At 43.9% G+C, this 23,041-nt stretch overlaps 1 protein-coding gene across 1 annotated transcript in view; it reads left to right on the top strand.

The window, feature by feature from the left end:
• The window catches only part of KCNU1 (potassium calcium-activated channel subfamily U member 1), a 146,033-nt gene that overhangs the window by 117,744 nt on the left and 5,248 nt on the right, over positions 1–23,041 (top strand). The window contains exons 20-25 of the mRNA XM_088832661.1: positions 1,980–2,076; positions 5,493–5,717; positions 7,217–7,403; positions 14,427–14,498; positions 17,513–17,652; positions 22,840–23,034. Coding sequence (XP_088688787.1) covers positions 1,980–2,076; positions 5,493–5,717; positions 7,217–7,403; positions 14,427–14,498; positions 17,513–17,652; positions 22,840–23,034 — 916 coding nt within the window. The remainder of the gene's footprint in view (positions 1–1,979; positions 2,077–5,492; positions 5,718–7,216; positions 7,404–14,426; positions 14,499–17,512; positions 17,653–22,839; positions 23,035–23,041) is intronic.

The following is a 23,041-nucleotide window of genomic DNA, read 5'->3' as shown; positions in this document are numbered from 1 at the left end:
AAGGCATAGTAACAGACGTGTTTAAATAAGTATAGGTAGTTAAGTAAATAGAAACGTTTCTGGGGTCAAAGAAGTGTGTGAAACACTGGATTATACAAATTTCAAATGATATCTCTTTTGCAAGACTTTTCAGATCCTTTCATATGCTAAGAGTGGGGCAAATTTCAAAGAGGAGTTACTGTTCTCAAAATTTATTTGTCTCCAGAAAACATTTCCTAGGGACTTCTCCAGTTGCTCACATTATGGAATATTTTGGAAAAGGTAATTGTGTTAGAATAGGGCTAACTAATACCGTGGTAGCAACCATGACACCTTAGCGGCTTAGCACAACCCATGTTACATGTCCAACATGGGCCAGGAAGGCAAGGAACCAGCTCCACATCATCACTCATACACTCAGGCTGGTCATCTCTGCAGTGGGTTAGGAAGAGGTATGGAGGTTCACCTGAGGACTTCTCCCTATGTCAACCATCACTGCTCACACATCGTTGGCCAGAAGGAATCACGTGGCCTCACCTAACCCGTCCATCTGCTAAGGCAGGAAAGGAGAATGGGAAATTGTGAATACCAGTAATCTCAACCTCATCAATATAGTCAAGTGTCAGGTTTACGGTCTGTTAGCTCTTTGACTTTTATCCGTCAACTAAGGGGTAAAGTCTCTGAAAGAGACAGAAATGCTCATTAGATGTTTCAAATGCTTCCTGTTTCCTCAGCCCCATAAAGCCTGCAGGAGCCCCGTGACCTGTTCTGGCCAGTGAAATGTGAGGTTCAGTGGCTGGTTGACTTGGACCAAGGCAGTTAAATGCCTGAGACTGACTCTGTCCTATCTTTCTCTTCTCTTGCCTTGATGACAAAGGAGGATGTGTGTTCCAGGGGGGCATGCCGATGAATTGAATATGGTAGATCCTCTTTCCCTTTGAGATTCTGAGAGACTGTGTAGAGCAGAGACACCTGTTCACCTCAATGAATGAATAATGTCTGTGAGAAATAACCTGTGTTGGGTTAAGCCCTTAAGATTTTGAGGTTGTTTCTGCAGCCTGTGCCTGGATTCTCTCAACTTGAAGAGTCCTTCCTAACCCAAACCTCTCGATGATCCTTTTCGGGTGTCCTTTCTTCTCTCATAGGCACATATTCCTTAGGATGGGAGTGGAATTTTTCTAAGCCTCCTCCAACCTTTTTGGTGATTGACGCTATGGCATGACAAGTGTTGTGGATGACTGCAGTGTGGGGCAATCCTGTGGAAGGGTTTGCCAAGACTTAGACCCAGGTTTGAGCAAGTTTTAGTCAAATGCAGGCCAGTGACACAAGCTGTAAAGGATGCAAAATGCATCTAATGAGTAAGGATGTTTCAATCGGGACCCATAAGAAAAGATCTGGACAGGAGAGGAGAAGAAAACAGGCTAAGGAGAGAGGCATACCACTCATGACTGGATCTCATAACCCTTTAAGTTCTACATTCAGATGCATGAAACATCTCTCGTGATCTCTCCCAAAAAGCAGTAGCATCAAAGCAGTAACAAAACTAAGGGCAAAACTTAAATAGACGTAACTACCTTTCAGTTCAGTTCAGTTCAGTTCAGTCGCTCAGTTGTGTCCGACTCTTTGTGACCCTATGAATCACAGCACGCCAGACCTCCCTGTCCATCACCAACTCCCGGAGTTCACTCAAACTCATGTCCATCGATTAGAACACATCTAATCTAAGGTGAAAAGAGAGACTGGTGTGTCCACACACACACACACACGTACACACAATTCTTGTTGGCATTTGCCCAAAGTGCTTCATGTGCCTTCAGCTCTGAAGACTTTGACCCCTTGCTGTCCTTCAGATGTGAATCTTTATTCTGGAGTCTCACAGACCTAAGGTTGCTTCCCTTGTGTTATTCACTTTGGGCTCGAGGCTCAAAGAGTTTGGTATCAGGTATTGTTAATCAGAGCCCCGAGTGTTCCCAGGCTAACTGTCCATTCTCCACATTTAGGGCTTTTTTCTACGAAATGGAAGAGGAGTCTGACCGCCTTGATAGCAGCGGCATGTTTCACTGGTGCAGAGCCACTCCTTTGAACAAAATGATTCTGGTAGGTGACCTGGTACCAAATTTCAGATGAAATAGAGCTCCTCCTAGGGTAGACAATGTCCTTCTGCTAGTCATAAGCACCTGCCCTTTCTCTCTGTAAACTGTGCATTTTGAAGGAAAAATACAACCACAAGAGCCATCTAAATGTACGCAGGGTAACAGATGGGGCATTTGACAGCAACCTTGTGGGTAATATGCCAGGGTTTAAAACACTTTAGCTCAGATTCTTCAAGCACTTTCTCCTTCCTTTAATAGTTCAGCTGAGTCAGTTATTCGGAATAATGTTCTCCTGAAACTTTGCTATTTTGCTAGTAAATCTGGTTAATTTACATGCACCAGGGGACATACTATTTACAAGAACTCTGCAGTCTTTCCTCTTTTTTAAAAATAGATAAATGTTTCCTTAATTTATTGTTTTCAAAGTTGGGATTTTTTTTATAGTATTTTTTCTTAAAGCTGGTTATACTTACCCTGAATGTATCAGCCAAGGATGTAGCTCTGTAATGCTTGGTCCTCCCACACCACACAGCATGAATGAATCCCTATAGATGTAGAATTCTATCCTTGACTCTGTCCTCCCAAGGAGACAGACTAACTCAGTTCACTGAAATGCCAGCAACCAAGATGCAAACACCTCAAATCCTAATCCCAGGCTCTGACACCCACTTTCTCGATCTCCATCTATTCTCAGAGTTGGAAACTCAAGTACAATCTCAGTGGTCTACTTTCAAGCAGTAGCTGGTAAATTTAACTAACAAATAGTTATTTTTTTAATTTAAAATAAGCTAATAAAAAGATTACTTACATGTTGTAAGAACCCTGTATAACTTGTTCAACTATGACTAATTGATAACTATGTATTTTTCTTGCTTTCCAAAAATAGTTCACTTTTTTCTGTTACACACAGACACACACACACAATCCTTGTGCTCAGTGCCAATGTCCTGACAAAATATGTTCCAGTTCTTGTAAAAAGCATAATCAATCATCTGATCAGAAGCACAAAATTTTCAGAGCTGTCATATCAACTGGAAAACCATTAGGAGTGCTGAAGCTCATCATTTTAGAAAGTATGTCTTATTTTAAACGAAACAAACATCCGTTGAGCAGGAAGGCAAACATGTTTTCAGTGGGAGGGACATCTTTAGAAAAGTTGGGAGGTGACTGCAGATGGAAACATTCAAGAGACCAAGAGATGGAAATAGCAGATGTTTCTTTATCCCCTGTTTAGTAAATCCCCAGATAGGTTGCTGTGAGAGATGTCCCCTTCTGGCATTTGATGTGAAATATAACCGAGTCTACTGATGAATTTAGGAAGACTTCTAGTTTAAGAGGTTCTAAGAGTTTTGAAACTGTGACCATAGAGGAGAAATGTACAGGTTGCAAATTTCCAGCCAACTTTGAACTTGGTTCGATTTGCAGAAGTCAAGCGGAAGTTGTTAATTTGTTACTTGGAGCAAATAGTGTGCTCCCCACTTTCCCACTGAAGCCGCCATCTTTCTCAATGATAAAACAGTTTTCTGCCACAGTTCCCTGGAGAAATTGCCTTGCTAGCTGTACCCATTAATGTACTGTACCATATATCTTGTTCCTAATTGTTTAGTTCTACTCAGAAGAGCAATTTCTGGACTTCAGACCTGTTCCATTAAATATTGTTAGAGGAGTCATTATTCAAGTTAAAACTAATTGGATTAACCAGAGACAATTATTTAACGGATTTGTTTAAGATTCATATCACTCTCTAGAAAGGATCTCCAGACGAGTAGCTTCGTGTCCCCTCACAGGGCCATTCCCTTCAGAAAGAATATTTCCCAGTCTATGCTAATAGAACAAACTCTGATTGTTGAGATGTCAGATGTGACTTATCGATCCTGTTAAATTTCAGCAGCCCCTGTTTTACAGAAGCTTGTCCTTTAACCGACGATGGACTGGCATAAGGATGAATGATACATCCCTTTGAAATGTTTTGAGTCTTCATCTACTCTGGAATGTAGAACACTCTCAAGCAGGAAGGACTTGTCAATACATTTAAGCAAGTTCTCTACTAGTTTCCAAGAGTCCTTCTCTGAAAATCTAGGAATTCAGTGTGATTCAGATTGGATTAAATAGTTATTGAAAACAGTTAAAGACAGAAGTACTGAAATTTCAACCTATTATTCCATTTCCACAACAGAATTAACTTTAATTTTTAAATCATTTAAATATAAAGAAATTGGAGGTTAGAGAGGCTAGCTAGCTTATGGTCATACATGAATGACGACCAGAATACAAAATCAGTGCTTTTTCTACCCATCCCAGCACCATGAGAGATGACATTGACACATTCCCTGAAATCAATCACAGAGACTTAAAATATTTCTTACAGAAATATTCCTTTAAAAAATATTCCTTTCAATAAAAGTGACACTTACTGTTTTTAAAAGTCTCCATTAATGTGGGAGAAACCTGATCTAAATATCCGTCACATATATTGTTTTGTCTTCAGCTTAAAAGTATAGGGGAGATGCTAAAAATTGGCCATGCTGATAAGATTCTGAGGACATATTCAGATGATTGAGATGAACTAGAATGTTTGTAACCTTTTGTGCATTTTTCATGATAAATTTCCTCAACTCTGGAGTTTTCTTGAATCCATTCAGTGTAGCAGGTGGAACCACATCAAGTTGCCAATAGTCAACCATTTTTGACCCAGAAGAAGGCAATTTCATATGGTTCAAACTAATACATGTGTTTTCATATGTATGAAAATCCACTGAAAACTGCATCATACTGTACAACTTGGTGTAATTTTCAAGATTCATTAGAAAGCATAAATTTTGCAACAGGATTGGGGTGTTTTAAGTTTTCAGGGAGTTGTGCGATTGTGTGTGTGTGTGTTAGTTGCACAGTCATGTCTGACTCTTTGCAACCCCGTAGACTGTAGCCATCCAGGCTCTCATATCCATGGAATTCTCCAGATAAGAATACTGGAATGGGTTGCCATTCCCTTCTCTAGGGGATCTTCCCGACCCAGGGATCAAACTCAGATCTGTATTGCAGGCAGATTCTTTACCATCTGAGCTACCAGGGAAGCCCACCATAGCATATATGAGGCTAAAAACATGTAATGAAAATGAGAACTATTTTCCCCATTTGCTTCAGTGGTTTCACAACTTGAGGAATAACACCAATTTGAGTTTTCACTGAGGCACTCCAAGCTAACATAAAACTGGAAAAAGTGAAATAAGCAGGAGCACCATGAAAAGATATAAAGTATAATTGTCGATGTTATTAGGAGAATTAGAAGAATCTGATTACCATTATGAAAGCGCTAGTGTTCATATACCTGGAAGAGTTGGAATGTGGGGAAGGAGCCTTCTTTAAGGGACTGTCATCTTGTTTCTAAAAATGACCAGAGTCTGGCCTGCTTATGCTTAGAAACGAACTGACAAGGCAAAATACGAGTTTCGGAACCATGTTGTAGCATGTATCTTTGGAGACGCCCACTCAACACTGATGGGACTTCGGAATTTTGTAATGCCGCTGAGAGCTAGCAACTATACCCGTCAGGAGCTGAAGGACATTGTGTTCGTTGGGTCTCTGGATTACCTGCAGAGAGAATGGCGATTTATCCGGAATTTTCCCCAGATATACATTCTGCCTGTAAGTGTCACAGTAAGGAATAGTGAACATTTATAATGATAATAATAATAACATTATATTATTCTATGTTATATATATTATTATAATAATACTAGTTAGGATTAATCATGATAAGAATAATACATCAATAATGTATTATACAGTATTTTATACAATTATACAGTGCTTACTGGTACCGGAAACGGTTTGAAGCAGGTTGCACATGCTAATTCACTTAACCCTCCAAATAACCCCATAGTATAAATTTTAAAGCTGCTGAACTGTAGGCACAGAGAAAGGAAGTTACCTGTTCAAGTTTACACGGTGGGTAAGTAGCTGGACTGGGATTTAAATCGACATGTTTTCATGTTTATATTAATGACCATGTGTATGGCCTTTATATAAAGAGTTTCTCTGCATTTCTGAATCTGATTCTGACCTAGTGTCTACACCTGAGCTGATCCTAGCCAGCCTTTCTAGGCTGTGCTCTAACTTTCTCATTGTCTCTGCAAACTCGTCTTCTATGGAATATGTAATGCCATGTGGTCCTTGATAGATGTATGAAAAGGAGGAATTCTGAGCAATGGGTCCATTATGTACCTGTGCCACTGTGGGTTGTAATTGTCTTCGCTCTGAACCAACATAGATCTGTATCTCATTATAGGCCACCATTTTCCTGGATTAAAATATACATAGGCAGTGTGAGATGCACCAAAGCATTTGATTTTTCAAGAAATGCTATCAATACATCTGAAATATTCTTTAAAAGCAGTTGTCTCAGGAAGCAAGTTTTATTGCTTTTTAAAAAGTCACCATAAAATTCCCTGCACCGCCTCAGTCCGTAGAAAGGAAGGAAAGAAAGTGACCAGAATTCTCAGATTCAGCTGGTGTCAGGAATCACCAGTAACTGTGTCTCAGACACCTAATGGTGGGACCAGATCTCTTCCTATTTCTCCACCGCAGGAGCAACTGCCACTTTACTGATTAATCCAGGTTCCAGGTGGGGCCACCTACAAGCACAGTTGTGAGGCTGCAGAGGTGACCTTCAGATCTTTAGGTGTGATGTTTTTCCTCACCACTGTTATCCTTAATTGTTGTTTAGTTGCTCAATTGTGACCGACTCTTTGCGACCCCATGGACTGCAGCACGCCAGGCTTCCCTGTCCTTCATTATCTCCGGGCAGTTGCTCAAATGCACGTCCACTGAATTGACAATGCCATCCAACCGCCTCATCCTCTGCCGCCCCCTTCTCCTCCCACTCGAGTCATCTAGGTGGGTTTAGGCTTCCCTCTCTCACCCTCCCTTTTATCCCATCCAGATGTGATCTCGAAGGGGTCTGCAAAATGTAGTCATACTCAGCTATTTGTGAAGATAAGGCTAAAAGGAGCAAATATCAGGTAACTCCGTCTTAAAAGCAAGACAGGAGAAGCTGGGGAAGCTTTGATTCAGAAGCTTGCATAGTCTCTGGTGTCCCACCAGCATCTGAGACGTGTCCCCTCCACCCGGTTTTCTCTCCTTAGGGATCTGCGCTCTATTCCGTAGACCTCCATGCCGTCAACATAGAGGAATGTTCCATGTGTGCAGTCTTATCCTCCTCCTGTAAGTCACCCAGTAGCCCGACTTTGGTGGACACAGAGCCCATCATGGCCACGCTCAACATCGGATCCCTGCGAATTAGCTGCTCGGCCCAGACACCCTCAGGGCCACGTAAGGACCACACCCCTATAGAAAGGGGCTGGAGAGGCTAGGATGAGGAAGGAGAGTCAACTCCTCTCTAAAAAGTGCTCGTGATGGGGAGGAGGAGAAATGGAGCCAGATGGCCTGTAAAATCCCGTCCAGCTCCGAGAATTCTGTGCTAGGATTAGTGGTTAGTGGACAGTTTAGTCCTGGGGAACCCTAGTCCAGTGAAAAGTGACGTCCATCTCCTAACTGGAATGCGCCTAACACTGTTTTCTCATATTAAGGAAAATCATGGAGTCGTAAGAGCAGTTTATTGTTACGAATCAATTATCAGTGAACATAGCCATTGGTATTTCATTATTGTTAATAACAGGTATTATTTTGCCAGTTAGTTCTGGTTGGAGCTCGTAGATGTTCAAGTTACTATTCTTAGTTTTGTGCTTGGAGAGAATGAAACCTAACTCTCTTTCAGTCGTCAAGATACTTTCACTACATGAATTTTTAGAAGATTAGCGCTAAAGTCCTTTCCAATTTCTATAAACTAAAAGTGTCACATTTCAGCTTCAGGTTGGGAAGAGATGGTGAGAAGTGGGGAAATCTCTTCAGGATGGGTTTTGCGTCTCTTCCTCCTTTGTATTCCTCTCAGTACAATTGTGGTCATTCTGTAGATGCCTGAAGTGAAAGTTGTTCAGTTGTGTCCAGCTCTCTGTGACCCCTTGGACTGTACAGTCCATGGAATTCTCCAGGCCACAGTACTGGAGTGGGTAGCCTTTCCCTTCTTCAGGGGATCTTCCCAACCCAGGGATCAAACCCAGGTCTCCCACATTGCAGGCAGATTTTTACCAGCTGAGCCACCAGGGAAGCCCTTGTGAAGCATCTGTGTATGTGTAACACGCATTTATTAAATCAAATTAAGTGAGCCAGGAGGTGGACTCTGAGCATGCATCTCACTTGCCCAAAATGCGATTCAGGTATATTCCTGTGGCAGACTTGTGGCTCTCCTTCTCCCTGAATTGGGAAAAGGCTTAGTTATCAGTCCATTTCTAAAAATTGACGACTAGCCACTTAACCTAATATGAAAATATTATTGGTGAATAATTTTCAGTATTTAGAACAGATTTTCAATTCATGCAGTGAACATAACCCTTGGTTGGAAATGCCTCCCTACCCCAGATCCAACTGTTTCCCTTGAGGATGTGGATGCTTCGTATTAAGATAGAACACTCCATCCTCCAACCACATGGCTTGCTGACCACAGCTGTCCTACTTCACATGGAGCTTGAAGAGGGCAGACAGTCCAGCCTTCACAAAGCTTTCATGGTCATGACAGTGGATGGACATGTTCGCGAGTGAAATCAGGAAACCAAAAGACCACTCTCTGACTCCTAGTACTGTTGCTAGGAAGGAAAACGGAGGGCTCTTTGGACAAAGGAATAAGTGAATAATCTCGTCAAATCTTTGGTGGGTGAATTAAGTCAGCTACTGCATAGACCTGCACTACACAGCCAAACACCACTCAACCTAAACCGGAGGGGTTTTTGTTAAGTTAAACTAATAGCAAAGCAGTTCCTGAATATCAAACTACATTGAAAATCCTCACTAAGAAAATGTGAGCCATACCTCTGCTGAGCTAATCTGGAGATGCACAAAAATGACATTGTGTTCTGTACGTCAGTCCTTAGCTTAACAATTAGGGTACTCAGATTTACACAAAATGTGTATGGGGTGTGTGTGTGTGTGTGTATCGTGCTTTCAACTTTCTAAAATTGGACAGAGAAGTATTCACTCTGAAGGCAATGTCATCAATATACAGATGAAAACGCTCACTCAGTAACAGCTGGGGGTGGACTGTCATAAGCCACCTCGCTTATCATCAGGTGACTTGTCCTTCTATTATTTTTTAATCTTACATCCTATACAGGCTAAAACATATTGAAACCTATGATTTTACTTCTAGTTTCCTTTATTATGTATCTGGTGATTCTTATCCTCTTGTATATGCATTTATTCATTCAACAAGGGAGAAGGCAATGGCACCCCACTCCAGTACTCTTGCCTGGAAAATCCCATGGATGGTGGAGCCTGGTAGGCTGCAGTCCATGGGGTCGCTAAGAGTCAGACACAACTGAGCGACTTCCCTTTCACTTTTCACTTTCATGCATTGGAGAAGTAAATGGCAACGCACTCCAGTGTTCTTGCCTGGAGAATCCCAGGGACAGGGTAGCCTGGTGGGCTTCCATCTATGGGGTTGCACAGAGTCGGACACGACTGAAGCGACTTAGCAGCAGCAGCAGCATTCAACAAGAATATACTCACTTTGTATGTGTCACATACTCTGCTGCAGGCTAGGTTACCCTTAAAGGAGCAAATGAAGGGTTTAGTAGAAAGAGAGAGAGAAGAGGGGAAAGGGTTGGGAGGGAGAAAGAGATGATGAAGGGATGTCAGAGTGTTTGAATCGTCATGAAATATGAGTAGGTGCTCTCCCCAACGACAAAAGGGACAGTTTAGAGAAAAGCATATTGTGTAGACCTTGCATATTTCCTTGTGTGGTTGTCAATACACCCGTTGTGTGATAAGGAAATGGAGGTCCAGACAGGCTCTGCTGTGCTACCAAAGAGAGGTAGCAGCAGTAAAGTCACATTCTACGCACATGGAGATAGCCAAAGGCTGTCACTCGGAAGCCTCATCAGTTGTTCTGGCATCACAGGAATCTCCCTGGAGTTTGCATGGAGAAATTGCCAACCCTCAGAGAAGCCTGATCAGTTCCCTTAACCATTCTTCCCATTTCATACTAATACTCCCCTTGCACCAGACCAAGCAGGTGGCGATGGGAATTATCACCTCCAAGAACTGAGAGTATAAAGGACTGTGAAATTCGACAGTTTCGCAGTTGTAGAAGGGAGGGAGAAAAGCTCTTCCACGCTGCGCACCAACTTGCATCTGGCGTCCTGGCAATTCTCTTTTCCTTCCTCTAAGTGGTTCCCAGCCAGGGGCAGTTTTACCCCCAGAGGTCAGCTGACAGTGTCTGAAGGCAGTTCTGGTTATCACAACTTGTGTGTGGGGGGTGCTGTTGACATCTAGTGGGTAGAGGTCAGAGATGCTGCCTAATATCCTGCAGTGTACAAGTGCGAAATGTTGATAGGATCAAGACTGAGAACTTCTGCTCTGGACATGTCTGCTGAGCCTTTTGTGGCATCAGCAGGCTTTTCCATATCTTCACGATCATGCCAAAGTTACACATAAAACCTATCTAGGACCAGCAAGGCTATTCCATCCAGTGGTCCCCCAGGGGACATTGGACATGGAAGGACAGAGAGATTGAAGACTGGCTAAAGGACGACATCATGGAAAACTTTAGATTTTTCAGCTGATGCTCTAATTACTGCCCTGTCATGTCACAAGAACAGGTTGGCAAACCTAGGTACTGAACTAAATAATCTGTGGCATAATCTAAACATATAACGGTAATTAAGTCTGACAACTTAATATGCTACTGAAATTTAAACGTACAGCAGTAATCTACAATTAAGCAATCTTTTGTAATAGCACCCTGCCAGCCTGGAAGATTTCAGGTATAATACTGTGTACTGCGAGGCGGCAAAAATATTGACATTAGTAGAATGTACCCAGGCTGTCATCAGATACATATTCAAATCACCATTCATGTTAACCATTGCTTTACAAGGAAGGGTGGAGTTCAGGCAGAAACTGTTTCTGTGTCCCAGCTGGTGACAGAGAAGGTACTTAGGCAGTTATGCCAGCTGATGTGGACATGTCTCTATCCAAGAAGAACATTTGCCTCTGAAAGTCTGGATTTTCCATGCCCTTTTATAGGGAATTGGAATCAGAAAGTGGAATTCGAAGGAGGATTTCCCCTTTAAGGGAAACTCATCTCAGTGTTTTATTGAAAATGCCAACCCAACCTTGTATATTTTAATAGGGCTACAAAAGAAATCCTGAAAAGAGCATCGGCTTTGAAATAGGTACTAACTGGTGTGTAAGAACCCATCCATCCTTTGCAAGCCGTATAATCTTGGGCAAAGTATATAAACCCTGAGTCAGTTTCCTTGTCTGCAAAGGTGATCTCACTCGACATAATTTGTAGATTCCACATCACCATTCAATGTCATCATTCTTACTTCCAGCATTTCTACTGGTCACAGCAGCCAGAGGGATTTTTTTGCGAGTATTTATTGGATAATGTCAGTTTCCTCCTTTCAGTCCTATAATGGCGACCCATAACAATTATAAGAAAACCATGTAGGGTCTTGCAGGCCAGTAAGGAGCTTGAACTTCCTCCTCATTCATGTTTATTCTGGCTCTTTCCTGCCTTTAGTCCCCTCTGGTTGGATGTCTTTTGCTTATCACTCAGGATGGCATTTCAATGTCAGAGAAACCTCTTCACACCCTAAGTAAGGCCACCTCCCGTGTCAGTCCCGATAAGTTAGGTTTTTCCACAGTGCTCTTCACGATCTGAAAATATTTTGTTTATTTGCAACACGTAGTAGTTGGGGAAAGGACTGTTCACAGTTCTAACCTGGAGCCAAAACTCCTTAAAGAATCGTAGACAAAGGACAAGTAGGAAGGAAATGAGGGAGGGAAGAAGGAAGGAAGGACGGAAGGAAAGGGACACAAAGCAGATAAAACACGCTGCATGGCTCTGAAAATCAAACAGAATCTCAGTTCCCCCAAGCCTCTCTGCATTGTGACAATCCCAGAAGTTTAAGAAAAAGAGTTTGAATGTATTCAGAAAAAGAAAAAGATCTGAATGTATTCAGATCCCATCAGCAATAAGATTTCCCAGTGAGTTTGGATATCTGATCTCTAGCCATCATGCAAACCCTCCTCTCTTTAATAGCTGTGTGGATGAGGTTTGCCCCAGGGCGTCTGTTTCCTCCCAGAAAGCTAAAGGGTTTTGCTAAAGTCTTAAGGCCATTTGCTTCCGGTTCTGTTAACTGAATGTGTTGCCCACCCTCCTACCCCATGTCGCTTCTGTGTTCACCCTAGATCTACTCAGAATTGTGGTGGCAATCAGAAATGTATTCAGCTCTACTCTGCATTAACCAGGAGTTGCCCTTTTACTGACTATTTCTGGGGGAGATGGGCGAGGTGGTAAACATTGCAGAGGTTAGCTTTCCATCTGGGAACAAACCCTCCCTCTGGATTTCCCCTTTTCCCGACCCATCTCAGTGGCCAGCTTCCCCATGACCACGCCTTGGTCTGTTTCTCAGACTCTCTTGGCAAACCAACCTTGTTCATCTCCCTCTCCCTCCCCACCACTATCCTGGCTTGGGAAACAAAAGATTCTCCACATATTCCACCTTCTTCCAAGGCAACAGAGAATCTGATGACAAGTAGAGCGTTAAGTTTCACGATATTTTTTCCTCTTACAAGCATAGTGTTCTCAGTAAAGTTCAAGAAAGGTAACGAACATTTTTTATTGTTGTTGTTGTTTTGGCTGCACTGGGCCTTAGTTGGGGCACACGGCACTGGGATCTTTAGTTTCGGAATGTGAGATCAAGTTCTCTGACCAGGGGTTGAACCTGGGCCCCCTGCATTGGGACCCCAGAGTCTTAGCCACTGGACTGCCTGGGAAGTCCCTAACCAGCAGTTTTAAAGCAAAACTCCTGATGAGAGCATCATGTATTTGTTTTGCTTGGTTGTGTTTCTTTGCTTTTAATCAGGATCCTAGATTCCTATTTCTCTCTTCCGTTTTCTTTCTTTACCTTTTTTGAGGGTTTAACTTGGTGACCAAGACTCTGGTGTCATTCTTATTTTTGAAACTCCTCATTTGTCAACACGAGCTGAGGCTGTGTTCCGGGCCGGGGCTGGGCACCAACTCTTTGGCATTCGAGACTCATGGACAGAGAGGAAGGGCCTCGTCTCCTAAGGCAGGAACAGAAAAGAAAGGACAGAGGCCCCTGTGACCTCCAGGCCCAGTCTTTAAGGCATTCCCGAGACCTTATGAATTGGGAAGACCCACCAGACCTGGAAGGCAGGCAGACTTGCTGAAGAAGAAAGAGGATGTGGCCAGAGCCTCAGGCCAGGACAACCCCAAACAGGCAGGAGCACCAGGAGCCGGAAGCCCCCCAGTGGCCATGTGTGCCCCCCGCCCCCCGCCCGGCGCTCCTGGGGAGGCACTCCTGCTTATTCACAGTTTCCTGAAAGTTCTACAAGCAAACGGATGTGGTTTGAGGCACTCTCTGCCTGAACTATCACCCGGGACCCCACACAGTGCAGAACAATCGTATTTAAACTTTGTTTGCCAATAAACAACCATGGGGAGAGCCCCACCTGTTTTTGCAACTCACCTGAAAGGTCATTTAGGACAGGGGTCCCCAACCCCTGGGCCACGGACCGGTACCCATGTCAGATCATCAGTGGCTTTCAGTTCAGTTCAGTTGCTCAGTCGTGTCCGACTCTCCGCGACCCCATGAATCACAGCACGCCAGGCCTCCCTGTCCATCACCAACTCCCGGAGTTCACTCAAACTCATGTCCACAGAGTCGGTGATGCCATCCAGCCATCTCATTCTTTGTCGTCCCCTTCTCCTCCCGCCCCCAACCTTTCCCAGCATCAGAGTCTTTTCCAATGAGTCAACTCGTCGCATGAAGTGGCCAAAGTATTGGAGTTTCAGCTTTAGCATCAGTCCTTCCAATGAACACCCAGGATTGATCTCCTTTAGAATAGACTGGTTGGATCTCCTTGGCTTTAGATTAGACATAAAGTGTGCAGTAAATGTAATGCACTTGAATCATCCCGAAACCATCCCATGGAAAAATTGTCTTCCATGAAACCAGTCCCTGGTGCCAAAAACAGTTGGGGACAGCTGATTTAGGAAACACACACACACCACTAAACTGGAAAGCAGAGGCTGAGACTGTTTTTTTTTTTCCTAATTATAGAAAAGGATTTGGGATTTGGGTGTGAGGGTTGGTTTGCTAAGATAAAGCACCAAGAGCCATGATGCGCTTCCGCATCCTTGTCTGTGTCACCAGCCACCACGTTTGTGTTTATCGATCCCTTTCCTCCCTGTTGTCTGTTCTGCAGAGTTTGCCCGGGGTTTCAATAGCAATCCCAGGAAGTCAAAGTACCGAAGGATCCCCATTCTCACCGAACTGAGTAAGTTGTGTTTCAAGGGCAGAATTCAAGGGAGAAGTCTTTGCCTGTGTGCTCGGTGTCCCAGGGTTGCCTTTAGGATCCACCGTCAAAGGACTGAGGACCCAGAAGGAGGCCAAGAGACAATTCTGTGCTTGCAGGACGTTATATTAGGCTTTTATTCGATCGGTGATGTTGACGTCATCCAGCAGAGCCTGCCGTGTGTGTGTGTGTGTGTGTGTGTGTTGGGGGGGTGGAGGTTGGGGCAGAAGTGGCTCCTGCTTTCCCCACTCCTGCAGTTTCTGGGGGGAAGGAGGTCAGCAACCGGCTCAGCCTCATTCAGAGGGAACCCCCCAGGGGAGGACACATTGATTTGAAAACTGCAAGAAAGCCTTTCCCTGAACCAGCTTCTCTGCCCATCAGGCTCCTTCCTCTCCTATGGTGACCCCAGGGCAGGCACTGGGGTGAGGCCACTGAGGCCCCAGGGTGCAGACTTTAGGAAGAGGCTTGTTCCTGAGTCCCCTGTGTCATCTTGATCCCAGCCCTGAGCAGTGCTCTTATAAAACAGAAATGCTCCATAGCAGAAATAACAGAGAGAAATAACAGGCTGCTACTTCTCATCAACACCTTATGGGAAACGAATGTATATGGAACTTCCCCAGATGTGAGCAGCTCCGGGGGCAGCAAGAAAGGCAGAGAAGGTGGGTGCCCGAGGACATTGGGGGGTGTTTGTGGGGCACTTGGGGGAGACCCTGGATTTAATACTGTTAATAGTTGGTGAGAAAAGGGGCAGTTACGGAAGAGGGGGTGGTACTTTTAACATAGGTTGGATCAGCTCAAAGTCAATCTCTAAAGTTGACCCTGGGCATGAGATTTGAATTGATTCAAGGATTTAACAAATGTTTAAGTGGGAATTTTATGATTCAGAGTATGTAAGCCAAATGAAAGTTTAACCAAGCAGATGAACAGAACTCATAGTTCCAGAAATGAAGCAGGTGAACATAGAGAGGAGCCAAAGGGTGACACTGCTTTGTGGTTTGGGAGTGGCTGTGCATAGGAAGGTGGGCAACAGTCTAGTCACTGTGCCCCGGAGCCCTAGCCCTTCAAATCCAGGTGGGAAGATCTCAGAGCCCTCGAGTCTGACTCGTACCTGCCCGTCTGTCTGTAACCACCCTAAAACTGTTGGATACAGTTCTTATTTTTGTTTTATTTTTATTCCCCTGTGAGCCATCTGTCACCCTGATGTGTATATACCCTAAGTTTTGTGTAAGTTAGAGTGGTTGGGAGGGGACCAGCGAGCTTCTCACTGACAGTCTGGTCACTCTCCAGGGACATACAGCTTTATTCAGCTAAACACTTCCTGGCGCCTGGCAGCACCTGTCACATGAGCCTAACAAGTCTCCTGCCACTTGACTCAGTTTCTCTTCTTTGGCTGCAAGGAAGAATCACAGTGACACGAGAGCTGCGGATTTGAGAGCCAGCATTTCAGTATAGAGTGTGCAATGCAGGAAAATGACTGGGAACACTGAAGCCACTGGTTGAGGATGACACAGCAAAAACCGGACAAGGGCTTCTGGGGTGTGTGTGTGTGTGTTGAGGGTTGGCAGTACAAGAGTAAGAAAGTATGTGTGCATAGGAAATTGGGTTGATGTTAGTCATACCTCCCTCATCTTTTATAAATATACATAGCTCTTGGAAGAAAATTATTCTCTAATACCAGAAGTCTATTGCTTCCCCCAAACGTGACTAAGGATTAATTTTAAGAATGAGGGACCAATCCAAGCTCAGTAAAGTGTGTGCTCTGAGTTATATGTCCAATAGATTTGTTTGGATCGGTAAGAGGACAATCAAGAACTTTGAAGGATGTAAGACGTCTTGCAACTTGCAAGCTATAATAGCAGGTTAATCTGCCCAGTTTATGGAAGACACAAGACCCATTGGGTCAGAGACAGTGAAGAGGTTAGTACCCACAGTGATAGCAGTAGCATCCTCATTTTTGTGCTGGTTTCCCTAGCCTTAGTTCCCACAGCGGGGCATGACAAGGACCAGTGACACCTGGATCCACTGTGAACTGCTTTCTTGGAGAGGAACCCTGAGCTTTGGGAACCAGGATCTTTTATAGTGGGCAGTAAACGTGCCTTCCCTTTGCTTTGGTAGGAGACATTATCACTGTCTGCCAATGCTGTCCTCTATACAAAAACATTTTTGAAGCAACAGTCTTGGAGCGAAGACAGTCAGTACCTCTGCTGTCCTAGAAATGACCGATTGCATTGAGCACAGAGGTTGCCTACAGGGGTCTGAGCCGTAGCTTGGGGCCAGCACAGATTTGGTAGTGGATAATCCGGCTGCTGCCGCCCTGGTCTGGTTAGGATGATTCTTGAAGCCCTTGCTACTCAAAGTGTGGTCCACGAATCAGTCACAGCAGCAGCATCTGGGAGCTTGTTGGACACATGGACGCTCAGGCCCACCTTGGACCCAGTGGATCAGAAGGTGTGTCATAACAGGATCCCCAGTTAGTTCACTTTGCACATTAAGTTTTAGAAGCCCCTGATTAACTCATTCTAGGCCCACATGACTCTAAGAACCTAAGTAAATACCAAGCCATCTGTGAGACAGTATATGGAGAAGAAGACAATAACAGGGGTGAGCAGATGTTCTATTTATGTCTTTTATCCCTGTGTGATCACTGAAAGTGTTCCCCCGCTTTCCCCCAAAGTGTCCTGGCTTGAAAGACAAATTATACAGAGTGACTTTCAGGACACTTGCTTGGAGAAACTGAGCCTAAGATCCAAGAATAACTCCTTGATGATGAAGGTACCCAAGAGGACATCCCGTCTTCAGGGGATGAAGATACTTGGAAAGAAAAAAAAAAGTACTAAAATTGAGGCAGGTCCCACCTTGACCCCATAGCAGAGTCTGTCCCTATGAGCAATGGTTCCCCCCTCCCCCGACTCCCCCTCACTTGGTCAGTCTGCTCTGAAAGTCCTGTGTTCCTAAACTTGTCTGCCTGCCTTTCCCTTTTGCCTCTTTTCTTGCAGAAAATCCTTCCAACGTCCACTTTATTGAACAGCTCAGTGGGATGGAAGGGAACTTCTCTGGAACAAACCTGCATCTGAGCACTTCCTTCGCCACAGGCACCGTCTTTTCTGGCAGCTTCTTGGATTCCCTCCTGGCCACGGTGAGTGCCAGGAAGCCCAGGAGCCCGCACGACCAGCCCCTTGCCTAGGACAGAGCATGTGGGGGTCCAGGAATGATGCTAACTGGTGCCTCACAATGCTGCATCCTCTGATTTTCCAGAAACACTTGACATTATTTTGACTTTTCTCATAACTATGTGGCAAGGGAAGCTTACATTTTTAAGATTAAAAACTTAAAGCCCTTGGAGCCAGTCCACTCAATACCAGGGGGAATATGCACATCAACAGCATAGAACCCACCTTGTAGCAGGTGTTAGTCGCTCAGTTGTGTCCGACTCTTTGCGATCCTGTGGATTGTAGCCCCCAGGCCCCTCTGTCCATGGGATTCTCCAGGCAAGAATACTGGAGTGGGTTGCCATTCCCTTCTCCAGGGGATCTTCCCAACCCAGGGATCAAACCCTGATCTCCCGCTTTGCAGGCAGACTCTTTACCAACTCAGCCACCAGGGAACCCACCTTAGGAACAGTCATAACATCATCCCTCAGGCTCTTCCTCGGGCCCAATATCTCTGCTAAATGCCTTACCCACATTATCTGTTTAATTCTCCCATCAACCCAATTAGGAGGATACAATTTCTAGCCCTCTTTTTATTTATCTATTTTTGGCTGTGCTGAGACTTCATTGCTGGGCATGGGCTTTCTTGAGTCGTGGTGAGCGGGGGCCTCTCTTCATTGTGGTGCTTAGGCTCTGGGGTGTGCAGGCCCAGCAGTTGTGGTTCACCGGCTTAGGTGCCCCATGGCATGCAGGGTCTCAGTTTCCCGACCAGGAATCAAACCTGTGTCCCCTGCATTGTCAGGCAAGTTCTTAATCACTGGATCACCAGGGAGGTCCCACTTGCCTTGTTTCCTAGATCAGGAATCTGAAGCCTAAAGGGGTAAATAAGGTGCCAAAGGTTACTGCACTCACAATAACAAATCCCTAAGGTCCCACAGTTAGATCTTGCAACCAGATCCACTGCTGCCCTAGAAGTCTCTTTCTGTGATGATGAGTGTGCTTTCAGTACACTGAGGTGAAGTTGTGCTTGGAGGAATCCGCCTCCCGGGGTGCTCCGGAGCCCCCATGGGATGGACAGGGAGGAGGCAACCAGGGTGCTCCAGCTCCCAATGTCTACCCACCACTTTTCCCCAATCAGAACAGCTCTACCCTCAGCTGGATCCCACATGAGGCTCCTGCATATGGCTTGATTAGAAGAATTTCAGTTATTAAGAAGACTTTAGAAACCACTGCCTAGAAGTTGGAGAATCTGCCCAACAGAAAGGCAGAAAATAAGAGAACCAGATTCCTGTTCCCCTCCGTTCCGAGTCATGTCTCCAGGTCCCAGCTGGGAGTCTTGTCGGCCACTCAGCCACGTGGCCATTTCGTCCCTCATTTTCCTCCCCAAGGACCATCTTCTAGACCGGGCTCTTCCTGCCTGCTGTCCAGCTTGATGCACCAAGAGCTCAGTTTCCTGTGGCTGCAGAGTAAGAGGTTATAGTTAGAATCGAAACGTGTGTTTCCCTGGCGCCCTCCTCTGCAGAGGGCGGGGCTACCGACAGGTGGGTTCAGGACAGGCTGCCTCAGATGAAGCCCTTGCACCACCACCAGAGTAGCCCACATGCAGCAGTGAGGACCCAGCACAGCCAAAAATAAGTACAAATTTTTTAAGAATAAAGTATAAAAAACTCTAGGGGTGTGGCATTCAGATCCCCCTCACAGACACACACACACACACATACATGGGAACAGGACTTTATAATAATAGAATTTCAGAACTGGACATGAAAGAGGGAGCATTTTCCTTTACTTATAAAAAGGTAAGGACAGTAACAAAAGTTACCTGGTTTCTCGAGTTCAATTTTCCTACCATATAGCCTCATTCTCAACTTAGAAGTGTTACTCAAAAAATGTTGGTCTTCAGGCCTTTTGAGAAACTCTCAGAATACAAAGCAGCAAGTAGCTAGGCTGTGAGCATCTGTGCTGTTAAGGAGTGATATCCTGGGTTATGAGCGAGACCTCAAGCTTCATTGTAGTTCAAAGTTAAAACCCTTTTCTACAACATTTTCTAGCATTGGAAGTCCAGATTCTAGTAAATCTGATTATATTAGCAACACTCTCCAAGTTTAGAAGCCCTAAACTATTTCAAGCACATTTCAACTTGCATATTTTTTTGAGAAAGTAAAAAAAAAAAAATAAAAATGAAGAGAGGGAGGGAGGAAAGAAAAAAGAGAGACCCATAAGGGTAGTGCCATGAAACCCCAAATAATAAGGATATTAGACAAGCTCGCAGAGTAAGGGTGACATGTAAATCCCATTATTTCCCCCCAATATAGAATTGCAAGCCTTTTGATGTCAACACTGAAGAAATGATATATTCAAAAGCTAAGCCTCTCTCCATTAAATATGTAAAGTACGTTTCCCCAGAGCCATGGACACCAGGATAACCCTAGAAGTTATACCTTTTTCTCTAATCAGTGGAGAATTATCCTCACAGCATTATGTTTGATCATTCTGCACTGCAGCCACTTGTTCTTAAACGGATTGTGGCCCAGCCTCTGCACCCTCCTGGATTTCAGGGAGCCGGATCCTTAAGCCTCCTTCTGGGTGGTCACAGGACACAAGAGAAAGGAGTGTCACTTAGGGAATCTTTGCAGTCTGGACGTGAGGATGGAGAAAGCATTTGAAGTCACCTTTAATCTGAAAAATATTATAGAAATTCTTTTTATTTTCTCTTAATTGACTTAGATTATATTCTTTCCCAGCTTACCTTCTCCAGTGGTCTCTACATTTTCCCAGCAATATGTATTTACTTGTTAAAAATCAGCTGCCAATTGCACTCAATATTCTCACAACTGTTTTTGCACTCAAATTTTAAAAATTATTTGTAATAATTAATTATTTGCAATCATCTTTGCACTCAGTATTTTTACACCTGCCTGGTCCAATGCACTCCTGAGAACATGAATATTGAATAGACATTGTCTGTCTGAAAGAGCACTTCATTTAAGGTGGTGTTGCTCCCTCCCAGTGTGGTTTGAGGACCACTGGTGTTCAAACCACCAAAGGTGCCCTTTAAATGTTGATTCCAACTCCTCTTTGGAAATTCTGATCCAGTAGATCAGGGGTCTTGGAAATCTGCTCTCACAAATATCACTCCAGGTGATCAATGAGAACCAATGTCAGATAACAGAATTCAGTTGTGTGTGCTGTGTATCTCAGTTTATCCTACAAACAGTGCTCAAAAATGGGTATTATCATGTCAGCTTTAAGATCATAAAACTGTGGCTAAGAGAATGCATGACTTGTCCAAAGGTATTCTGCTAGAACACGCCAGCCCAAGATTCAAACCTGGATGTGTTCCCTACAAACAGCTAACTCTCAAATGCAGAAGAATAAAATAGAGTAAAAGCCAGTGACCATGGGATCGCAAAGCAATGAACATTTCATTCTTATGAGGAGGCCAGTGGAGAGTCTGCCAGTTTCACAGAGGAAAGATGAAGCCAATGTTCCAAAGCAAGGGCATGAAGGAGTAAGTGTGTAGCTTGAGCAGCTGCAGAGAGACCATTGTGCCCTGGAGGGAACGTCAGATCTTGTGAATCTTTGAATGCCACAGAAATGAGTCTGAGCTCGGTTTTCCAGTCGGGGTCTGGCAGTGAAAGTCCAAATTTGTGTTTCTAGACAATCTTTCTGCAAGCATTTTGAGTGATGGATCGCAAATGAGAAGACTTGTAAAGAGGCCACTCTCACAACCCCGGCTTCAGGAGGCAAATCTCTAAATTTGGACATAGAGAAAGTCAATGGTAAAATTTCTCAATAGCGATTGAAGTCATTCCTATTGTTTATAATGAAAACAAAAGTACTGATTTTTACGTAAGTGCTATATAGCCACGTAAATTATTTCTACTGGAGAGAAAGTCCAAGTTAACTAAGACAAAGGCAGGAAATTAAAAACTTTACATAGATAACAATAGATTTAAGAAAACCTCGTGGGCAGTTATTACAATGATGTTTCCGTGTATGTCACTGCCTAGTCAACACACTATATAGGAATCTTTTGGAAAAGAAGCTTAAGAAAACGGCTCTGCTTATTCTGACTCAAGCTAGTTTCAAACTAAGTTGACCCACACATCAATCTCTGGCTTCATTTTGATGTCAAATATTCTAAAATTCCATTAATTTACTCAACACATACAGTTTTTGAAGTGTTCTATAACAGCCATGAGAGATAATACCTGTCTTCACACCAGGAAGAATCAAAAGGAATGTAAGTAGATCCACATCCAGAAGATTCAAGAATAGACAATAATAATATCTATAGTCCCCTAAGGAAATGCTGAAGCTCCAGTACTTTGGCCACCTGATGAAAAGAGCCGACTCATTGGAAAAGACCCTGATGCGGGGAAAGACTGAGGGCAAGAGGAGAAGGGGACGTTAGAAGGTGAGACGCTTAGATACCATTAATAACTCAATGGAGATGACTTTGAGCAAACTCCGGAAAATAGTAAAGGACAGAGGAGCTTGGCATGCTGTAGTCCATGGTGTCAAAAAGAGTCAGACATGACTTAGCAACTAAACAACAACCACCTAAGGAAAATGTATTGATGTCTCATTAAATGCATATTTTTAAATACATATTTATATTATTAGGGTATCTATGGCCTGCTGTTCTCCTCTGATCATTTTTGGAAATGGGGACGACCATGGGGTCACTATCATTTACCCATCAATTTCTTCTGCTATCGCACTCCCTCAGGCGCAGGAATGGGGTCAGGGTTATTTTCTCTGCACTTTGCCTAACCCAGCACCATACCCAAACCACCAGCTTTTGGTTGATTTTAATAAGGATAATGATGGGACTTCCCTAGTGGTCCAGTGGTTAAGACTTCACCATCCAATGCAGGTCGTCCAGGTTCGATCCCTGGTTGGAGACCGAATAAGATCCTGCATGCCTTGAGGCCAAAAAAATAACACCTAAAATAGAAGCAATATTGTAACAAATTTAATAAAGACTTTAAAAGTGATCCATGTACCAAAACAATAATCTTTAAAAATATTAACGATAATGAGAGATGAAGCTTTGGACCATCAGATCCATTTCAGACAGCCATGCCCACTGATTCCCACCTCTCTCACCTCCTCAGTGTACACAGCAGCTCTTCTGATTTTGCACGTGCCTCCTCCTTGCTCTCCAGGCTTTCTACAACTACCATGTTGTGGAGTTACTTCAGATGCTAGTGACGGGAGGGATGAATTTTCAGCTGGAACAACATCTGGATAAAGAAAAGTTATTTGGGCTGAATACCGGCTACTCTACGATTTTACCTGGAAAGATGCGGTGTAAGCTGGGGCTGCTCTCCTTAAACCAGACCGTCCTGTCGGACATTGAAGTGAGTC

The sequence above is a fragment of the Moschus berezovskii genome, chromosome 26, assembly GCF_049115385.1.
Source record: "Moschus berezovskii isolate FMDL1 chromosome 26, NW_MosBer_1.0, whole genome shotgun sequence".
NCBI classification, from domain to species: domain Eukaryota; kingdom Metazoa; phylum Chordata; class Mammalia; order Artiodactyla; family Moschidae; genus Moschus; species Moschus berezovskii.
This window is presented reverse-complemented; position numbering and strand designations above follow the sequence as displayed.